General features: G+C 41.8%; 3 protein-coding genes across 4 annotated transcripts; all 3 read right to left on the reverse strand.

The window, feature by feature from the left end:
* Positions 1-544: 544 nt before the first annotated feature.
* Positions 545-973, reverse strand: RB195_014794 (uncharacterized protein; the record flags this gene model as incomplete). The annotated part of the gene is made up of 1 exon (XM_064205206.1): positions 545-973. The coding sequence occupies one exon, from the start codon at positions 971-973 to the stop codon at positions 545-547; it is 429 nt and encodes a 142-aa protein (XP_064061087.1).
* A 1,925-nt stretch (positions 974-2,898) lies between these two features.
* Positions 2,899-3,189, reverse strand: RB195_014795 (uncharacterized protein; the record flags this gene model as incomplete). Its single annotated transcript, XM_064205207.1, has 2 exons — positions 2,899-3,062; positions 3,147-3,189. The coding sequence occupies 2 exons, from the start codon at positions 3,187-3,189 to the stop codon at positions 2,899-2,901; spliced, it is 207 nt and encodes a 68-aa protein (XP_064061088.1).
* Positions 3,190-3,507: 318 nt separating this feature from the next.
* On the reverse strand, positions 3,508-18,509 carry RB195_014796 (uncharacterized protein; the record flags this gene model as incomplete). 2 transcript variants are annotated; one of them, XM_064205208.1, is made up of 23 exons in its annotated part: positions 3,508-3,696; positions 3,839-3,976; positions 4,141-4,209; positions 4,287-4,391; positions 4,465-4,587; positions 4,777-4,875; positions 4,932-5,057; positions 5,124-5,306; positions 5,361-5,475; positions 6,074-6,165; positions 6,218-6,298; positions 6,364-6,527; positions 7,082-7,157; positions 7,213-7,356; positions 7,417-7,527; positions 7,658-7,762; positions 8,395-8,508; positions 10,884-11,066; positions 12,379-12,480; positions 12,670-12,786; positions 15,854-15,977; positions 16,471-16,522; positions 18,494-18,509. In XM_064205208.1, 23 exons carry the CDS (start codon positions 18,507-18,509, stop codon positions 3,508-3,510), a joined length of 2,628 nt encoding a protein of 875 aa, XP_064061089.1. The 2 variants fall into 2 exon arrangements, with proteins under 2 accessions (XP_064061089.1, XP_013300568.1); XM_013445114.2 differs by lacking the exons at positions 16,471-16,522; positions 18,494-18,509 and having other exon boundaries at positions 15,854-15,994.
* Positions 18,510-19,237: the final 728 nt, after the last annotated feature.

Below are 19,237 nucleotides of genomic sequence, written 5' to 3' on the forward strand. Positions count from 1 at the left end.
GTCGTATGTTTTGCACTCAAATACATAATGAGTGACTAATTTGAACTAGGTGACTCCACATTTGTCAGTGGTCCAGAGCACAACATAGATTTTATTAGGTTGAGTCGAAAGTTCTCGGACGAATTGACAATATTTTTATTTACTTTGCAATTTTCAAACGATAACTGTAAATCACTTGAAGTATGCCCCATTGGCATCCATGGTCTTCTGCCAAATCTAGGCAGATCGTAGATGCCTTTGCTCCAGAACGCTGGGGACTGTTCCTTGAAGAACTGCTCGATTGCCTTTTTGATGTCGTCGCGAGTTTAGAAGTCTTGACCATCCAGATGACGTTGGAGATAGGAAAAAAGGTGGTAATCCGAGGAAGCCAGATCTGGGGAATACGGTGAAATGGTCCAGAACAACTTATTCAGTTTAGCCTTGGTCATTTTTCCAATGTGTGACTGAATGTTGTCGTCCTGGAAGTAGACTTCGCGCTGCTGCGGGCGTGCATTTTCGAGATTTGTCTTCAAATTCCTCAGTTGCTCAACGTAGCCGTCTGCGGTCACTGTACATCCTTCAGTGAGCAGCTCCCAGTATTCGACGCCGTGTGCGCTCCACCAGATGCAGAGTATAACGTTTTTTCGTGTACGTTGAGTTTAGAGACGTCTTCTGCATCCGTACCTTTGTCAGCCCATTGGGCACGCCGGTGAATGTTAGAAATCCACTTCTCATCCCTGGTGACTAGGTACTCAAGCCACGGTTGGGTGCGCTTGAGTGTGAGGAGAAAAAGTGCCGTATCAGCGCGGCAGTCCATCTCATACCGCGTCAGAGCATGTGGTACTCCTGGACCTAGTTTTCGCACCTTGCCGATTGACTTCAATCCGCGAACAACTTTGGTTTGACTCACCCCGAGAGCGACTGTCAGTTCGCGAGTGGTTTGAAACGGATCGGCTTCCTCCTGTCTCCGCAGCAAATCCAAATCCAACCTCATCGGGGTCCCGAACGGTCTTCATCTTCGATGGAATAGTCGCCAGACGCGAACTTCGAGTGCCACTTGTAGACTGTACTTTTAGCGAGGGCGTGCTCCTTGTGAACTTCCTTCAGACGTCTATCGATATCCGCGGGTTCTTGCCCAGATAGATGGAGAAAGATTATGACGTTGCGGAGGTGGGCTGACGACAGCTTGAAATTGCGCGGCATGGTGGCAGGAAAGGAACTAGCTCAGTGTAATTGTTAGCCTACATTTTGAAGAGAATTTTATGCTCTATCAAATGATAGCTAACACGTCCATTTTTGTCAGCTCTTTGCTGAATGATGATCTCTAGAAGTCATCACTACTACACTGTCTGAGAACTTTCGACTCAACCTAGTACAAAACCGCTACTAACTTGTGTCCCAAAAACCGTCGCCGACGGATTAATCCGTCGCAAACTGTCGGAATTTTTGGAAGTGGGCAAAAAAATACCATTCAAAAGTAAATGAGCTGATGATTTCAAATATACTTCGAAAATTTACTTTTGACAAATGTGTGGCCTGAAAACGGGCAAAGTTTCCTTAAGCCCCGTTAATTACTTTCACACCTCCACAATCCTGCCATTGGGATATCCCGCGGATACATCTCCATGGAAGGAAGGGATTTCCGCTTATTTCTCGAAATTGAACAAAATTTTTATTACATCCGTAATCAGGAGGCTATTTAGAGCATTTTGGTACCCCACATCATATGTTGGTTCGAAATTTCCATTCTCTTCAGAAATTGACGAAAGTGCATCGAAGCTTAATAAAAAGCCATACTTTCCAAGCTGTGAAAAATCTCCTCGGAAATTTTTCAGTAAACAACTTGTACTAGACAATAGTTTATACTGAAAGTTTCTAGCTTTGAAAACGTCTAGTTTTTCCAGTGTCCAACTTACAACATTACTCTATTTCGTTATTTGGTCCAATTTTTGAACAGCTGTCAACGGCTTAGAGTGACCGGTTAAGTCTCGCGATTCAGAACTTGCTTAGAACTCTCCTTCCTTTACGGGAAGTGAATTGGGCGCTAACATTGGATGACAGCTGGTCATGGTTTTAGAGTGACCAAATTGGAGAAAATTTCGTCTGTCTTCACAAAACAGAAATTTTTGCAGCCTCTATGAATTTTTTCAGTACCTCAAATAGCCAGTTCTTCTCACAAAAAGACGGAAATCCCTTCCTTCCATGGAGATGTATCCGCGGGATATCCCAATGGCAGGATTGTGGAGGTGTGAAAGTAATTAACGGGGCTTAAGGAAACTTTGCCCGTTTTCAGGCCACACATTTGTCAAAAGTAAATTTTCGAAGTATATTTGAAATCATCAGCTCATTTACTTTCGAATGGTATTTTTTTGCCCACTTCCAAGAATTCCGACGGTTTGCGAGGGATTAATCCGTCGGCGACGGTTTTTGGGACACAAGTCAGTAGCGGTGTTGTATATGTACACTCACTTCGTATTAGAACGAAGTTTTCTGCCGTGATTCAGAGAAGGTCCTGATTTTATAGTTTTTTCTCAAAAGGGCCTATACTCATTAAGCAACGGACAAATGTAGCAAATCGACTAAGATGTTCACGTATCCCATTGATCTGAGCGTCAACTGCTCATTATTTTCGCGAAAACTCATTTTTTAAGCAAAGGTGTTTGGCGCTGAAAGATCATACTTACATCTAAGAAATTTCCTATCACCCTCACTCAGTAGATTGATCTTGAAGATATGCTACTCTTAGAACCATCCTATTCAATCACTTTTTCTTAGACATTTTTTTAAAAATCAACCTGCTAGGAGAATAGATCGAGTACAACATCACACTGCGAAATATCTACTACTCTAACCTACGGGAATAAACGAAATGTGCATGGATCCTTCGGTCCTACAAACAGGCTATTAATCTAACGCTGTTCAAAAGAAGCCCGAGGCTTTAGATTTGTAATATGGTTGCGTGGGGATATCTCGTACCAATTTCACAGAGTCATTTTTGGGATACTTGATCAGAAAATAGCTTTTTTCTTCTGTGTTTTTGCTTCTCAACATCAGTTCTTCCGCAGCTTGTTTTTCTTGCCAAGCTGAATGGAGCAAGATAAAACCGCATAAAATGGGCAAAATTGGGAATCGGAGAATGGGCAAGGAATAGTAATAGGTGTAGGAACCTTGTGTAGAAAGGTACAGATCGCTGGTACTTGTTCGCTGCATACTTGCTGTGATACGTGGTGTTTGTCGTTTCTCTAAAAAGTAATTACATGTGTTACCCTATCACACTGATTTATCTACAGCTAACAACAGGAAATCTATTGTCATAACTAAATGCAATAGAAATTTTAAAACATTCTCTGAAATCTCTGAAAAACACACGTTTTATAGATCTATAACCGGCCGTTAGGATGGAATAGGTGAATTTCTTGCGATTCATAAGTCGCAAGTGTTGGATGACACATCACTCAGCGCTATCCCTACTTAGTACAAAGCTGAAGATAATATTAACAAATCAGCATTAGGCGCTGGCATTCTGTATTACTGTGGGTTTTCCACTCCATCCATGTGCTCATAAGGGGCTGGTAGGGCGGTCTCCCCATGTTCAATTCCCCAAATTTCACGGGCATATTCCATGATGGTTCGATCCGTGCTAAATTTGCCAGTGGAAGCGATGTTCATTAACGCCATTCGGCACCACTTTTCCTGGTCTCGGTATGTTGCGGCTACCTTAAAAATTAGCGTCAATAATCGTCACTGGCACGAAAGAAATCGGCACATCGAAAATGTGCACATTAATGTAATGTACTTCCTCTCTACAAGGAACCATAAACATCTGAAGAAAGACGAAAAGACGAAAAAAGACACAAACCTTGTCCTGGCATGCAATATACGCATCAAAGTCGGCACAAACTAGGAATCTATCATGACGCCGCAACATATTAGTGAGATCACGTAGCTGATCCGGTTGTTCTGGAGTGAACATGCCAGCCTCGATTTGTTCGACTATCTGTAAGTTACTTTCGCTCTACAAACCGATGTGTTTAACGCGTTACTGAGTAAATACAAAAAATGGTCTTATAAAACTAACATTTTTCGAGTAGTTTAAAAAATTGAGATCAGTGACAATGAAATAGTGCAAAAAGTAGATTCTTTTTTCAAAAAAGTGTATACCTGCTTTAAGACTGGACTCTTATTAATGAACTCCTCAGCATTGTACCCGCGATTCTGTAGGTCTTCAACCTACAACAATAACAAATCCAACGGAAGTGAAGTGGATGATAACACACACTCGAAAAAAAGATAAAAGGAAAAGAAACCTCTTTAACGTTCATTCCAAAGATGAAAATATTTTCCATTCCCATTTCCTCGGCCATTTCAACGTTAGCTCCATCGAGTGTCCCAACGGTTAGGGCTCCATTGAGCTATACAATCAAACACCCACTTCATTCAATGGTAGAGAAAAATTGGATTTTGACATCAAAATAAGGATCCCACCATGAACTTCATATTTCCTGTTCCAGAAGCTTCCGTGCCAGCCGTTGAGATCTGTTCGCTGATATCCGCAGCCGGAATTATCTTCTCTGCCATAGACACGCGATAGTTCTCGAGGAATACGACCTTGAAATGAATCATTGAGAGCAAATAAAGTAAGTCTCATAATATTTCCGAAATTTTAGTTTGTAATTCTTCAACATGTGATACAATTTTTTTCATGTTACAGCCAATTGTGTTATATATGTCACCATTACCCTTTACATACGTTTTACTCTATACTATAAAAATCTACGTTCACTAGAGGGAACATACCTTCAGTTTATCACCAACAATGGGGTCGTTGTTTACAACCTCTCCTACGCTAGTGATGAGTCGAATAATCTGTTTTGCCATGTGATACCCGGGAGCAGCCTGAAGTCATCTGCCCTTCCCGATTTCTGAACTCGTATTACATTTTGATCACCAACCTTTCCACCGTACAAAAACGTTCTCGGAACCATGTCTATGTTTGGATTTGCCTTTATTCTATTATAAAGCGCAATGACATGCAGAATGTTCAATAGTTGCCGTTTGTATTCATGAATTCGTTTTACCTGCAATTCTTGGAAGATCAAAAGCACATCTCATAATACGAATAGCACCATCAAAGTGAGCCTTACGTGGATATCAAAGATACTGGCAGGATTGACATCTACATTGTAGTCCTCATTTATGTACTGAGCAACACGCATCTTGTTCTCTTGCTTCACGCGGCGAAGTTGATCGAGGAAACTAGGATTATTAGCGAATTCCTTCAATTTTTGCAATTCATCCAAATTCGTGATCCAGTCTTCTCCAATTTTCTGAAGTAACTACCTTCTATTATGTTGCATTTTGAACAATGACAAAGTTCTTACCTCCGCAATAAGATCGGCAAGTGAAGGATTTGACAAAAGAAGCCAACGACGTGGTGTAATACCATTTGTTTTATTCTGGAACTTCTCTGGGTACATCTCATAGAAGTCTTTGAATCTAAAAAAAATCAGAAAGTTCATTTTATCAGATAGCAGGTGTTATTTAATGGTGCATTGAGGAAATATAGACCTGAAACACGAAAGACGTATAGTGTGGTGAGAGAGAGAAAGAGAGTAAAAACGAGTTAACCTGAGTGAGTTAACCTTTTGACCAGATGAGGTAGCAGTGAGTAAAGAAAATGTTCTAAAGATATGGTTTTGCAGTTCTATCCTAGACGAATTAGTAACGATGTAGAGGTAAGTGAAAAAAAAAAACTTTAGCACAATACTGAACGGAGGCTGCGCATTTGGAAAGAATATCTCAGCTCTGGCCAATGCTAATAAACAAAAAACCGTCATCTAAATTCGAAGAAAAAAGCTTTCAAGAACATCGAATTTATTCATGTAGAATGAGTTTAGTGTGAACGCCCCCTTACGGCCCATTTCTATAGCTTCAGGTCTTGAATATGTGCAGGGAGTTCTTTACGTCTTAATGAAATATTTCAGATATAAGAATATTTGTGGTGGATCAGTTGTAACGAAAGGCGCAATAAACCATAAATTTAGCAAAAAAGCCTACAAAAACGAACTAAACAGCAATTGCTAGAAAAACTAACGTGTTGCTTTTGAGTAGTTCCGAGTGCAATGCAGCGACACCGTTGATGGCATGCGAAGCAACTATGCACAGATGAGCCATGTTAATACGTTTCTGAAATAACGGATGTTACCATGGGAAACTGATAGCCGTCAATTTTTGTTACCTCTCCAAATTGATCAGCTTCTTCGACTATCGACATACGGCGCATTCTGCTGAAGTCGCCGGGATAACGCGCGGAAACCGTCTACAAAATAATGCGTGAATCCCTTTAAAATACCATTAAAAAATAAGTACTTTGAAAGAATTTACCTCTATAAACTTCTGGTTGATATCATAGATAATTTCAAGGTGGCGAGGTAGCATAGACTGTAGCATTGATACTGGCCATCTTTCTAATGCTTCAGGAAGGAGAGTATGGTTTGTGTAAGCGAATGTCTTAACACATATATCCCATGCTTGGGACCAAGGCAGTCCTAAAAGACAGAAAGCTGTCACGGTGGGAGAAAGGCTAGAATGGCGTCTGATATGCTTTCTAGAGAAAAAAGCATGGTGAAAGTGTCAGGGCTCACTTTGAAAGAGAGCGTAAAAGAAGCGCCTACATGGACGTAAATTAGAAATAGGAAGTTTCGACTCGAGGAACATATAATGGTGTCAAATGTACTCGGCTGCAATTGAGTACGCAAACATGGGTGAAGGAAGATGCAAGATCGTATAAATACAAGAGACTTAGAAACTTACCAGCTTTTTTTAGTGACATATGGAACAACAAGAATTTAATAATAATTTCCAATAGTTACAAATATGCTTTTCAACAGCTCACTACAAAGTGCGAGCAACTACCCGTCAATGCTTTCTTTGAGAAAGACTATAAAGCTTCTTTGTTCTACAAAGGAATTATGATTCAGAAACATATTAGGTACTGCATTTTCTTCAAGTGCAACATTTGCTTTTACAATACAACCATAGAAGTGGATAAATGTTTTGAAATACGATGTAAACTACTTTAAACGAATAAGTAGCTACCAACCTTCAACGTCAATGAGCAAACGAATTAATTCAGGAATTCCGATGGAAGGATGAGTATCGTTCAGTTGGATGGCGACCTACAATAAAACTTCCAACAAGCACTTGAAAAGTGCGTTTGAGCAAAAATCTTACTTTATCAGGGAAAGAGTCGAAATTAACGCGAATCGCATCACGGCAACCGTATTTGCTTGACTTGAAACGTCTAATAATATCTTGCAGTGTAGCTGCTACCAAGAAATACTGTTGCTTTAAGCGAAGCTCCTTGCCAATGAATACCTGGAATAATCACAAAACCTCCAACTAGCACTTCCAGTGTAGAAAAAATCGTTGAGGTACATTGTCATTAGGATACAACACTCTTGTGATATTTTCTGAAAGATTCCGGTCCATAACAGCTTGTACGTAGTCACCATCGTTGAAGAATTTGAGGTGAAAGTGATTCTCAGCCTAAAATCACATTTGTCGGATAATACTTAATAGTCATATTCACAAAACATTAGAAAGGAAGCGTAGTACGAGCACGTTCATAAAACCTCTGAAAAAACTTGTATGTACTTCAGCCTTAATTAAAAATCACCTTGGCGCTCCACAGCCGGAGAGTGTTGACAACATTGTTACGATATCCTGGAACAGGTGTGTCGTACGGCATTGCAAAGACGACTTGAGTATCCACCCATTGGGACTAAATCGACAAGATTAGTTGTTTTACTACGAAATACAGCGATGGCTTTACTTTCTAGACTTTCTGGGAATATAGGAAAAACTATCAGATTTGTCGACAATTTCGTCAAAGTCCTGAAAGATGCATGTTGCATGTTCTGGAAGTTCCCTAGCACATGCTGAAAGAGCATCCCTGTCCAAAAGAGACAGTCTAATGTTCGAAAATAGAGAACTAATATTTTCTATCAATCATCTTTTACGAATAGAAGTGAAACGCCTATCAACTAACGACGCGTTCGGGGAACGCTATGAACTCCTGGCTGCTGTAAGAAAAACACACCAACGGAACCACCACTGCTTCAAGGCTTGACTATGGTGCTTCTGGGACCTGTACAGGAAGCTGCTATCGGCAAGAAAACGGCAGTGGACACCAATACTCGAGAAGAAAGTTAACCGTGCAAGAAGAATAGATGCATTTAAATTCTCTTCTCCCTCCCAGGGGACAATCAGCTATCATAAACGCCGCGTATCACAAAACTAACGATGTTCTGGTCTCTGTGGGCAAATGTAGAGATTGAGGTGTCAACTGTTAACACGAAGTGAGTGAAGTGAACTACATATAAAAGCAACTCTTGAGAACGATATTCAACTGACCTTTCCTTTCTCGTCTTTAATTACTCTTCCGTGAAAGTTCACCGGGAGCATATACTCTGGCCTAGCTTTTTCCCAAGGGTTGCCAAATCGTAGCCAGTCATCAGGTTCTTCCATCTAAAAATCCATCGTTACTCACTGAACAAAGAATTTTACTAAAGAAACACGTAATTCATTTCGTGAGAAATAGAAGTTGAGCAACAGAAACGTTAAGGATTCGACATATTTGGAGTAAAAGAAACTAGTACAATTTTATTCTGCAAATAGGTTCTTCCCAAGGAACTGACGAAGTGCAGTGGTGGTGTTCGGAAGCCCTGTTTAGATTTTCGATTAATTGGAATATATATATATATATCCACATACATAGAATTGGCAAACAGCTTGAAATTGTTGAACAAAACTTAAATGATTGTCGACTATAAATTGCCGAAATCTCCAGACCGGTCTACCGGCTCACAGTGGGGCGAGGATAACTTTGGGCGTCGAATTACGAAGTTTTTTTTTTTTGCAAAGCAGAGATTTTCTAGTAATGTCTCCACCGGGCTTCGGAAACCTAGCTAAAGGTAAACCAATGACAAAATTTTTCGTTGACGTGGGAAGCAGCTCGATGGTTGATAGGTCTTTTAAAGCGAAACCAAAAAATATGTATTGTTGGAGGACTTGTTTTGGGCTTCGGTAGTTGACGGTCTCGTATTATGTGCCACGCGGGATATTACTTAGCAACTTTATTCAGCACCACCTCAAACTTGGGTAATTAAACGCATAACATTAGCAGTAACTAAGGCAAACAAAGCGAGCAAATGATTAACAGTAATAAAGGCATGCAATACATGAAGGCAAGAAGAGCTAGCAAAATTATAAACAACATGAAAGCAAGAAAAATGGCACAATGAACTTTCTACGGCTATTTATATGGTACATTGAGGGCGGAGTAGACTGTTATGATGTCCTGTAGAAGCTAACACAAAGAAGTACTCGGTTGCCCTGTAAACATCTTTGTCCAATGAATCATTTTTTGCTACTGCGAACCTAAGGACTACAAATTCGGCCGCCAGACTGCATTAACTCAAGTTATGAATCATCGACAGCTATGCATTGCTATAAGATACGAAAAGCAGCTATTGAGCTAATTAAGTAGTATCACGTTCGTGATAAATACCACAGCACATAGTAACTGCTTAGTGCTAAAGAAATCTACTTCCCTGTCCAGCGCAGTGCTTCAGCCACTCGTGCACTGAATTTTTACATGGGAGACAGTAGGATGATCAGAAAGAAGATAAATTTCCGGGTTAAGCGCGAATTCTTTTGGGCCAAGACGGCACAACAGAGATGTGGTTCACTACGAGGCGCCAGGCCCTCTTAAAAGTTCTATCAGCTGAAGAAGAACTGAAGAGCTCTAGGAGAACAATATAATATGGAAGGATTTGAACTAGAGGACTGAAACGAAAACAGCAATCCTGTTGCCGAACGCATGCCTACCGCACATCTGCCATGTCCTTCAGAGGAATTCTTTTCTCAGGAAGAGATTCATCGTCAGTGGAAAACTGCAGGCCTCGTGCGAATATCTATCACATACCCACTAACTGAAATTGTTTTCATGTAATTAGCGTCTCCCTGGTGGTTCCACCATCTCCTCTAGCGGAATTACGATTCATATTCACTCAAAGTAAAATATCTGTGATTGTAAATGGAAGCACTGCATTTCCGAGAGGTCCTAATGCGTGTGAACGATAGCTATGACATCAAGACTACCAGGCTGCGCTGAATGTGTGTAAAAGCTACAAACGAATGATCAAGTGAACTAAACTTTGGAAGCTGCGAAGAAACCTGAAGAAAGGCCTTCTAGGCTTGATCCCAACACGTCACATATAGAATGCCACGAAATATTGAGATCATAACATGCGAGAATCTTTGAAACAGTGTCAGGCAACGGAAACTTAGGCGGAAATTTTTTCAAAAATCACTTACCACCTATAACTTATCACTGAAGAAGTGGGTTTTAAAATTTGAGCGGCGCACTAAAAGTCGAATTGGACCCCGTGATTAGGAGCAAGGTATGAAGGGGTGTTTGAGTGGATTAAAGGAAAAAAATGCCATCGAGGAAGATAAACGATCAGTCGCCAACAAAACGAACTGATGTGTTCGCAACATGGACTGAAAGTTGAGAATGATTGCGAGGGAAAGAACGAATGAAAACGATGTATGGGACCACGCGATCTTTGAGGACATGCTCTTCAAGCAAGCACCTACCTATTATCCAAAAAACTGATCGAATCCTGAACGCATGTACAAGTTATTCCCAACTTCAATTCATTCGCTTAACAGCTTAAGAACTACAAGTAATATAACTAGCGTAAATTACAATTTAGTTTGTTATATAAAAAAAATTTGTAACTTTTTAGCCATAAATGAACCTTTATAAAGCTATAAATAATGCTGAATAGACAAAGTAGCAAATCACGGAGTTATCTATAGTTAAAGTTGAAGCCCACCTGCCAACCATCCTTTATTAGTTGTTTGAAGATTCCATACTCGTATCGAAGCCCATAACCATAAGCTGGTATACCCAATGTAGCCATTGAATCAAGAAAGCAAGCAGCAAGACGACCAAGACCTCCATTCCCAAGTCCAGCGTCTTCTTCGATCTCTTGAAGCTCTTCTATCTCTAGACCAAGCTGTAACATAATTTATTGATATTATTTATATGATAACGAATTATACATTAATGACCGACAAATAAAAGTTGGACGTTGTTGAACTATGAACCAGTTGAGCTTTGTTTTGCATTGTTACTAGTAAGACTAAAATTAAAAATTAGAAGATTTTTCTATTGTGACCACATAGGACGAAGTAATAGCGCTTCAGAGCAAATATGCATAGTAAAAAAAAAACAATGATCATCGCACAATGGATGCTTTAGCAATACTTGAGTGCACTCTTGGTCAAATGCAGTGCATAGTAGAGTCAAAACGACATTAAGCTCGGTGCAGTTGCGTAGACGGTAAGCGGTGCGGTGACCGCAGCGGTTACGGAAACTCCGAGGAAAACGTGGAATTCAGGTTGTAGATTACAGAAACGAGCGTGGCTCCGTTCATCTTCCCCTAATCGTCGCGCACCCTAGTGCACGCGCCGCATCCATGTGCGAGCGTTCTGCAACCAATGAAGTCTTCTCAGTAGCCTATTCAAGTGAAAACAACGTAAAGGTTGCTGACGGTACTGGTGCGTGCATCAGAGGCGCATTCTGACGTCCCTTGTAGTCGATTGCTACGAGGAACGCTGGTTTTTACAACGAATAGGGAGGATGGGCGGAGCTAAGCTCGTTTCCGTAAGCTGCAACCCGAACTCGACCGGCGTTACTACGTCTATCTTACTACATCAATTTCGTGATACGCTGCCTTTAAGTAGAACCCAAATATTTCTACACACTACAATTCATCACTGTGCTTCCTCTTGTGGTAAATCAACATTTAGAATGAGTTATGGAAAGTTGGCCCAAGAAGCTATAATCGAACTGTACTTAGAGCGCAAAAATTGTTCTTAGAGCACAAGAACTGTTCTTAACTGTTAAATGCGGATTGCGAAGCCATATCTCTAGCCATTTTCGGTTCTGTTGAAAGCTAGACATGATATGACTTATCAATTCACCTCCAGGAAACGAGTTTGGAGAGTCAACGCATTGGTAGTTCCAGCTCTATCTTCCTTTTTTCTTTTAGTAGCTTTAGCCTACATGTCATATATCCACTAAGACTAATACTCCGGTCTTAGGGCCCTGACTGATTTAACACTGATCGCTTCCAGTGATCGACTGCCGACTAACGAGCTATCGACTTCTGAAATGGGAAAGCCATTTGAGAGTAAGGGACGGTTCTCGTGCTCCAGGGTCAATTTCTGCCTTCCAATGCGGTTCGATTGGAGCAGACTTGAGTGTACCCCACCCAACATCTCCCAATCAGATGCGAAGTGACGAAACTGTAAATAAAAAGTTGCCTGATAAAGTGCCTCATCAACAGTGGCTTGAAGTCCGAGGTTCATCATTGTGTTTGAAAGTGTACGACCCATATAGAATTCGAGAGACAGATAGTAGACCCTCTAAACCTGATAAGATTCGAAAATGCTGGCTCTTGACTCTGAGAAGCACAAAATTTTCTGATGGATATCAATGGAAAACTACTGTCACCACTTTCTCAGACAAATAAGTCAAATAATACTCTTCACGACAAATCCCGAGCGCAATTTGTGCCATGCGGGCTCTAGCAAAATCCACTGCGAAGAACTCACCTTAGGGTCTTTCTCGTAGTAGTGTTGTTGTGTGCGGATCCATCTGCTCACTAGGTGATCTCTGACTGTGTTGGCGAGGGCCATGTAATAATCTCGAGGTGTTGCAACATTACGGTCCTTAAAATCTTCTTTCACGTTCTCGCAAAAATGAGTCGAGTCGCAATTTTGTGCACGTAACGGCCCGCATCGCGGCTTTCATCTTTCTCAGTCCGCGACTAGGGATCTATTTCAAGTTAGCGCGTGTGTCGTACAGACATCTCATGAACGAGTCAGTTGTAATCGATGTATGCAAAGGTTTTGAAGGGTTCTACCAACTGAACCAAGTAAAGTAGCAGAAGACATTAGTCAACCTTCAGGTCGTTCAATGATGCTGGACTTTTTCGCAAAACGTAGCGAGCTACCAGTGAGAGAAAGATGCAAAAAGAGGCTATCTATTGTAGCTGTTTTCCCGTTACACCACGCGAGACCACATATGGTTTAGTCAAAACGATCTGAAGGTGTCTTGGTGCAGCTGTGTAGGCGGAAACGCTCGAAACGGGCGGTGGAGGCTGCGATGAGGATGGATCTCCACTTCAGAGATGAGTGCAGCTAACAAGAGACCCAGTCTTTGTTCTTCTGGGTGCTTTCTTACAACTGTTCATTTCCAAAAAATTCATATCCTTACAAGAGTGCGCATACGTTCTCACCACTTATTTTTGGGTGAATCGCACCACAGTCGAATCGAAAGTTCTGATTTATGGCTCGATATCAAACAAAGGGCATTGCAAAGAATGGTGCACTGCCTGTTTCTTTTCTCACCGCAAGCATTCTTTCCAAAAACGATGGCAAATTTGCGCGAAAATAGGTGAAGACTGTTTTGAACCGTTACAGCTGTCGCAGATGAGCAAAAAGACAAGTTTGTGCAGTGACACGAGTGACCCGCCATGTGGATCCTGTGCAGAAAACCTGAGTCGGTCGAGTTAAGAAAAAAAACCGTACTTTAGATGGTAAATAAACAGCCGAACATCTTCGGAAGTAGGAAAGACGGAAGGTGGAATATGGAGTAAGGAAAGAGCTTGTCTTGGTGCACTCGCGTCTCGGTCATACGGTTGAACACATTTTGTATATAGCGTAAAATCGCCCAATTTAGAGAGAAAGACGTACCAAGATAAATTTCAGATAGATTTTCCTCCGAAATCAGTATGGAATCACCTAACTCTCTTGCTCTCCAGAACATTATAACTGAAACTTAGGTACACACACATAAAACGTCTCACTGGAAATGGAACATCGTGTCGAAATCCATTCTGCGAATAGTTCTGAAGCTATTTTTTGCATCAATACTTTCTCAACTGTAGATTGTAGATCTAGATGGGGCTCAAACATAGATCATTGCAGGTAACGAAAGAACGGCCGAACACCCACGGACGTGCAAAAAAAAAACTCTTATACCACTTCTATGTAGTTAGTTTAGTTAGTTAGTAGTTTTTGTAGTTTTACCTTTGTGCATCCACGCGCAAGTGGTCGAAAACCAATGAGGTCTCCTCGGAGACGGTCCGAACCTCATACGTTTTCCATCAGGTTTCCACATTACGTCAATTTCGTGATACGCTGCTTTTAGGGTACTATCGGATCGCAATCCCCACGTAACTCAACAATCCTAATTTGTCATTGGAAAATTTTTCCTTCGAAAACATTTATGGCAATTATGGAAAGGTTGCACTTCATAATCATGGAAAAACTACATTAGTTATAAATGGTAAAGTTACTAGTTCCTTATCTATCCTGAGAAAATCAAGCTATTGTGCCTTTTCATGCTTTCTTTGCAGCTGATGATGAAATAAACATGAAGGAACGTGAGTTAATAGAAGGTTCTCGGAAATAAAGGGATAGAGGCAGCATATCAGGAAATTAAGGGTGTTGGCATCTCTCCGCCAATAGATGGGATTACGGTGATCACGAGCTTGAACGCGATCACAGATACAGTTCTCCCTAGTCATCCAGAAGGAACGGTGTTACAGCATTGCCGCACCGTACCCCTACGAGGCACCTAACAACGTGTCACGTTTGCGGGGGTAGATAATCAATGAGCCACTGGCGCTGCCTCCCATGCGCTGGGAGGAGCAGCGCTTGTAGGCTCTGCATGTCACTAGATGCGTCGTAGGAGGATTCGGGATCGCCCTTATACTCGTCAACTATGCCCCTAACTCTATGTATTCATGGATAAATCCCAACACCTCCCATTTCGTGGCTTGCTGCGCTCAAAGGCAAATCTGGTACGGATTTCAGGTGGAGAGTTCCTATATGGAGTCGTAGATTATGGAGAGGAGGGTGATTCCGTCCATTTCTTCTTAATTGCCGAAAAAAAAAACGGTCCGGAAGATGCGGCGCGTGCACAAGGCTTGTGCGCTAACCTTCGAACTCGTAGAAAATAGCGCACCGGAATGCTCGAAGTCGTATCTTCCGGGCCATTTTTTAAGGCAATTAGGAAATGGACGGAATCACCCTTCTCTCCATAATCTACGACTCCGTATAGGCATAACCCACCGGAAACCCACATCACCCCAGATTCGTGGGGTGATGCCTGTAACCAACTCTTCCTGGCCGCTTCCAACTTTGCTCCACCCTCTTTTTCTTTCACAGCAATTCTTTCTACGTGTCGTATTCAGCGCAATATGGTTTTCGACTGCAAGGATCCATAAGTCCGTGTCACACAACGTGTGTGGAGCAACATCAAACATTTCTACTTTTCCATTCCAGGTCAATTAATTAATTCTCGAGGTTTTCTTATTCCAAACTGCAAACGTTTCAAATATGATCTTAATTGTTGACTAGAACTTTTACTTCTGCAAATTATATCCAGTTACATCTATGTTTTTCTTCTCGTAACCGTTATTTTCGCCAAGGGAAGCGTACGTTGTTTTCTCAAAGGATCATACACGTCAGCAAATTCAACAGAATCCATTGTGAATTGAAGGTCGCTGAGCTTTTTGCTATTACGATCGAGAGTTAAGGAAATTTGACAGAAGATTTTCCGTGTAGAACTTGATCGCGCTTCAAATGAGCTTAGCAACGATAATTTTACGAGAGAAAAACTAAACGGGAGAGTGTACAGACAGACAGCGAGGATCTAGTCAGTTTTTTTGAAGTTCAGAACGCAAGCCTGCTTTCCACATTTTCACAACATTTCTGTTATCGTAATTACCTTGATGATGGAAAAGTGTAGATGTCTATTAAACGCCTTCTTGATGTTGCTGACGTTCTCCACCTGTGCTATACCGCGAACACTGATCTGTTTGCGGCGATCATAATCGGTCATCATCACTGCCCTAGGGTAGCCATCCATTTTTCAATCTATAGTAAAATAGTAGTTACTGCAATGTATTTCGACATGACGAATAATAGTTTGAATCATGCATTCGAGCGTTAGCAGAATTCAAAGCAACAACGATTTCCTTCGTTCAGCAGGAAGGTTTCAATGCGTCATACGCATGCAGAATATCAGTTATCAGCGTCAGTTCAGCGTCATTTCACATTCTTTTTGGAATTTTGAAGTTTTGTAAAAGAGGATTGTTTGAGGCTTTGTCTTGTTGCTTGAGATAAGTTCTATTATCAGACACGGACGCAGCCCCGGCGCTGACAAGGTTTTCTTCTCACGAACTTTTAGGAAAAAACCCTGCGCGCCACTTCTTTCCGATAGTGTCAGTAGCATTAGAATAAGGGAGAGCATTAAGGCTTGCGCGAGAATCATGCACATCTTCCAGGTTAGTGTGTTTATAGGAGAATGAAGTTCAAATAGGAATATCATTAATGTCGCAGTACTGTTTGCCTGGATAACCGCGACACTCCGAGGAGATTGAGGAGCAGAGAGAGCCTGAGTAAGACAGAAGTGTCTGATTTGCTGCTGACGCGATGAGGTCACCCAGGCAAAGATAAGTGATTCTTCTCGTCCAGCTGTTCTACGACCACACTTCCGCTTCTGCAACGATCCTTTTGCCTCTCTGTTATCTTCATGTATGTTACTTTATGTATGTTTACTGGGCAGAACATTTAAAAACCGTTGCACTCTGCTCTTTCAAATAATTCGTAACGTCACTAATACAAAAACACTAGCAACTCTATTAATGTTGGGAAATCAACAAGAACCTTTACTCACAAAAAATGTTTACAGTACAGCTAACGTTAGCGCATCAAAGCTTTGAAATGTACTGTAGCTTTCATTTCTCTCGCGCTCACTTAGTCTCCGTGTAAAACATTATGCATGGCAAAATAATTAATTTGGATTGGATTCGAGAATGTTGGGGATTTGGTTTCAGCGCTGCCGACTTGATCAGCCCTTCGCAGAGGAGATTCCAGAAATGCTGCATGCGTGTACCCCCGCACCTCTCAGTTGCTGCGTAATGTTTTCACTTTCTTCTTTATCTCGATGGATGGCTAAGAGGAGCCGTGACAACCCAAATTATACTGCAGACGCAACGAAAAAAGACAGAAATTTCGCAGAGTCCTACTTAAGGCAACATACCAGCAAACCGACGTGAAAGAATCCGCGAGGAAAGCTAGGGTCGGTGTTGTTGGTTGCGAGATCTGGGTGTTCCTCCCAGTTCTCCGTACCGTCGTGAAAAAACGGCGTGGAAGACGACGTCTTCTAAGTCGATTTCAGTTGCAACGCACCTCTGCGCACGCGCCGCGTCCACCTGCGAGCGGTTGAAGGTCAATGATGTCTTCCCGCCGGCACAGTCAAGTGAAACTAATTGACAAGCTGGTGAAAGAACCGGAATAGAGCAGCGTTCTGACGTAACTCGTAATAACCAAAGTGGTTTCAACGCCGTTTTTTACGACGATTAGGAAGAAATGAGCGAAGCCACCTGTAACCCCGCCATCTACAACCCCATCTCTAGCTTGTTTGTTTACCAAGTCCTCATTTGGCTACAGTACATTTCTTAGATATTGTTTTGTCCCACTGTTAGAGCCTGGGATAGGTCCACAATAGAATTCATCATTGTTTTCGCTAATTACTTTGACTAATGATGTGGTGAAATCGTTGTTGCTTCGTTATGAGTAGGGGGAAAAGTCCGTTAATATTGTTTGCAGTTAACATACGCTCCGGACAAATGATTACCGAATGGGTGCTTGTCGCTAAAGATAAACTCAAAATATAACACGTGCAAAAAAGAAACGCATTAACGCAAAAAGTAAACAACATAAGGAAATGAACTGGTTGTTCTACGGAAAAGGAAGAAATGAAAACAGAAAAGATAAAGAAAGATGCGGAAGAACTCAAATACCAAAAGTGACAGGTTGAAGGCTGAGCATATGCTTAAAATGAGACTACGAACAAAATCCCAAAGCTGGATAGGGCACGAGGATAGAATTGACGGTGGTGTGGGTATGTAATCTGGGCGGTCTTCCATGTTGATGATACTGTAGAGAGGAATAGACAGAAAAACAAAAACACGGGAAAATCAGGTCGAATGGAAATTGTTTACCTCGTTCGAAAATAAAAGGAGAGAAAAACTTGGTAGAAATGTCACTTTTCAGTAACCAGTTACAGTGATGCATGTGAATGGATGAGTGTTTGAGTTTAAGTAAAATCCCGTCAGGACGGATCAAATGCAGTAGTTCAGGGAAGATCAAAGAAAGAAGGGAGGGGAAAACTTGCATGAGAAATGGCTGCATAAAATGGAAAGAAACACGTGGATGGCGACGATTTGCCGTGCCTCCTCGTTCACGACTGAGGAGTTGGTGCCGGATAGGTTCCAAGGGAAGCTCTGAGACGGGCGAAGGTTTCAGAGTTGAAGGCTCTGGGGGCTGGCTGAAATCGATTCGTCCGTCCGTTCGGGCCGACCCGCCGGGGCAGCCATGCCACACCTAGTGATGCGGCCACCACTAAACACTGCTTGACATGCTGATTGCTCATTCTCACAAACTGTGAAATTCCACAGAATTTTATCCGAAGACATGGAGAAGAGGAGAACACATCCCCAGAAAATCCTCCGAAATCCCTCTTTCAAAGATATGGAGGTGAAACGTGCCGGTGAGGGAAAAAATGCTCGGCTTTTTCTTCGGCTCGGTTCGTTTTTTGCGAGAATGGGGGTGTTCTTCTGAATCGTGCAAAAATAACTCTATCGATTGTGGGATCCACAATGTTCGTTTGTTCTCGTGTAGGATAACGCAGATTTCGTAAGAATCCATATTAATCCTCGCAATTAAAGTGCAATTGGTGCACAGTGCTGCAGTAATGTATTGTTAGGGTGCGCTGATGAGGGTTCGAATTAGCTCGACATGACCTCAAAGCTCGTATGCAAGAAGAACCGTGGCACCTTGACTTCCACTCATCAATGGAAAACCCGATAAGTATTCTGGAAATGAACATAAGCAATTGAGATGAGGAAGAGATAAAAATTGGGAGAACGGCTAGAGCAAGGGAGAAGCTGAAACAGTCTCTGCCTCCTTTGTAAGCCTTTCCTTCATTTCAAAGGCGACGTTTTGCTGCAAGTACAGCCACAATTGGCAATATTTACAAATCGCCGGTTAAAAATAGGCACAGTCATAGGTTTAGCTGGGTCAGGATAAGCCTTAGCCGCAGCGT

The sequence above is a fragment of the Necator americanus genome, chromosome V (assembly GCF_031761385.1).
Source record: "Necator americanus strain Aroian chromosome V, whole genome shotgun sequence".
Classification (NCBI taxonomy): domain Eukaryota; kingdom Metazoa; phylum Nematoda; class Chromadorea; order Rhabditida; family Ancylostomatidae; genus Necator; species Necator americanus.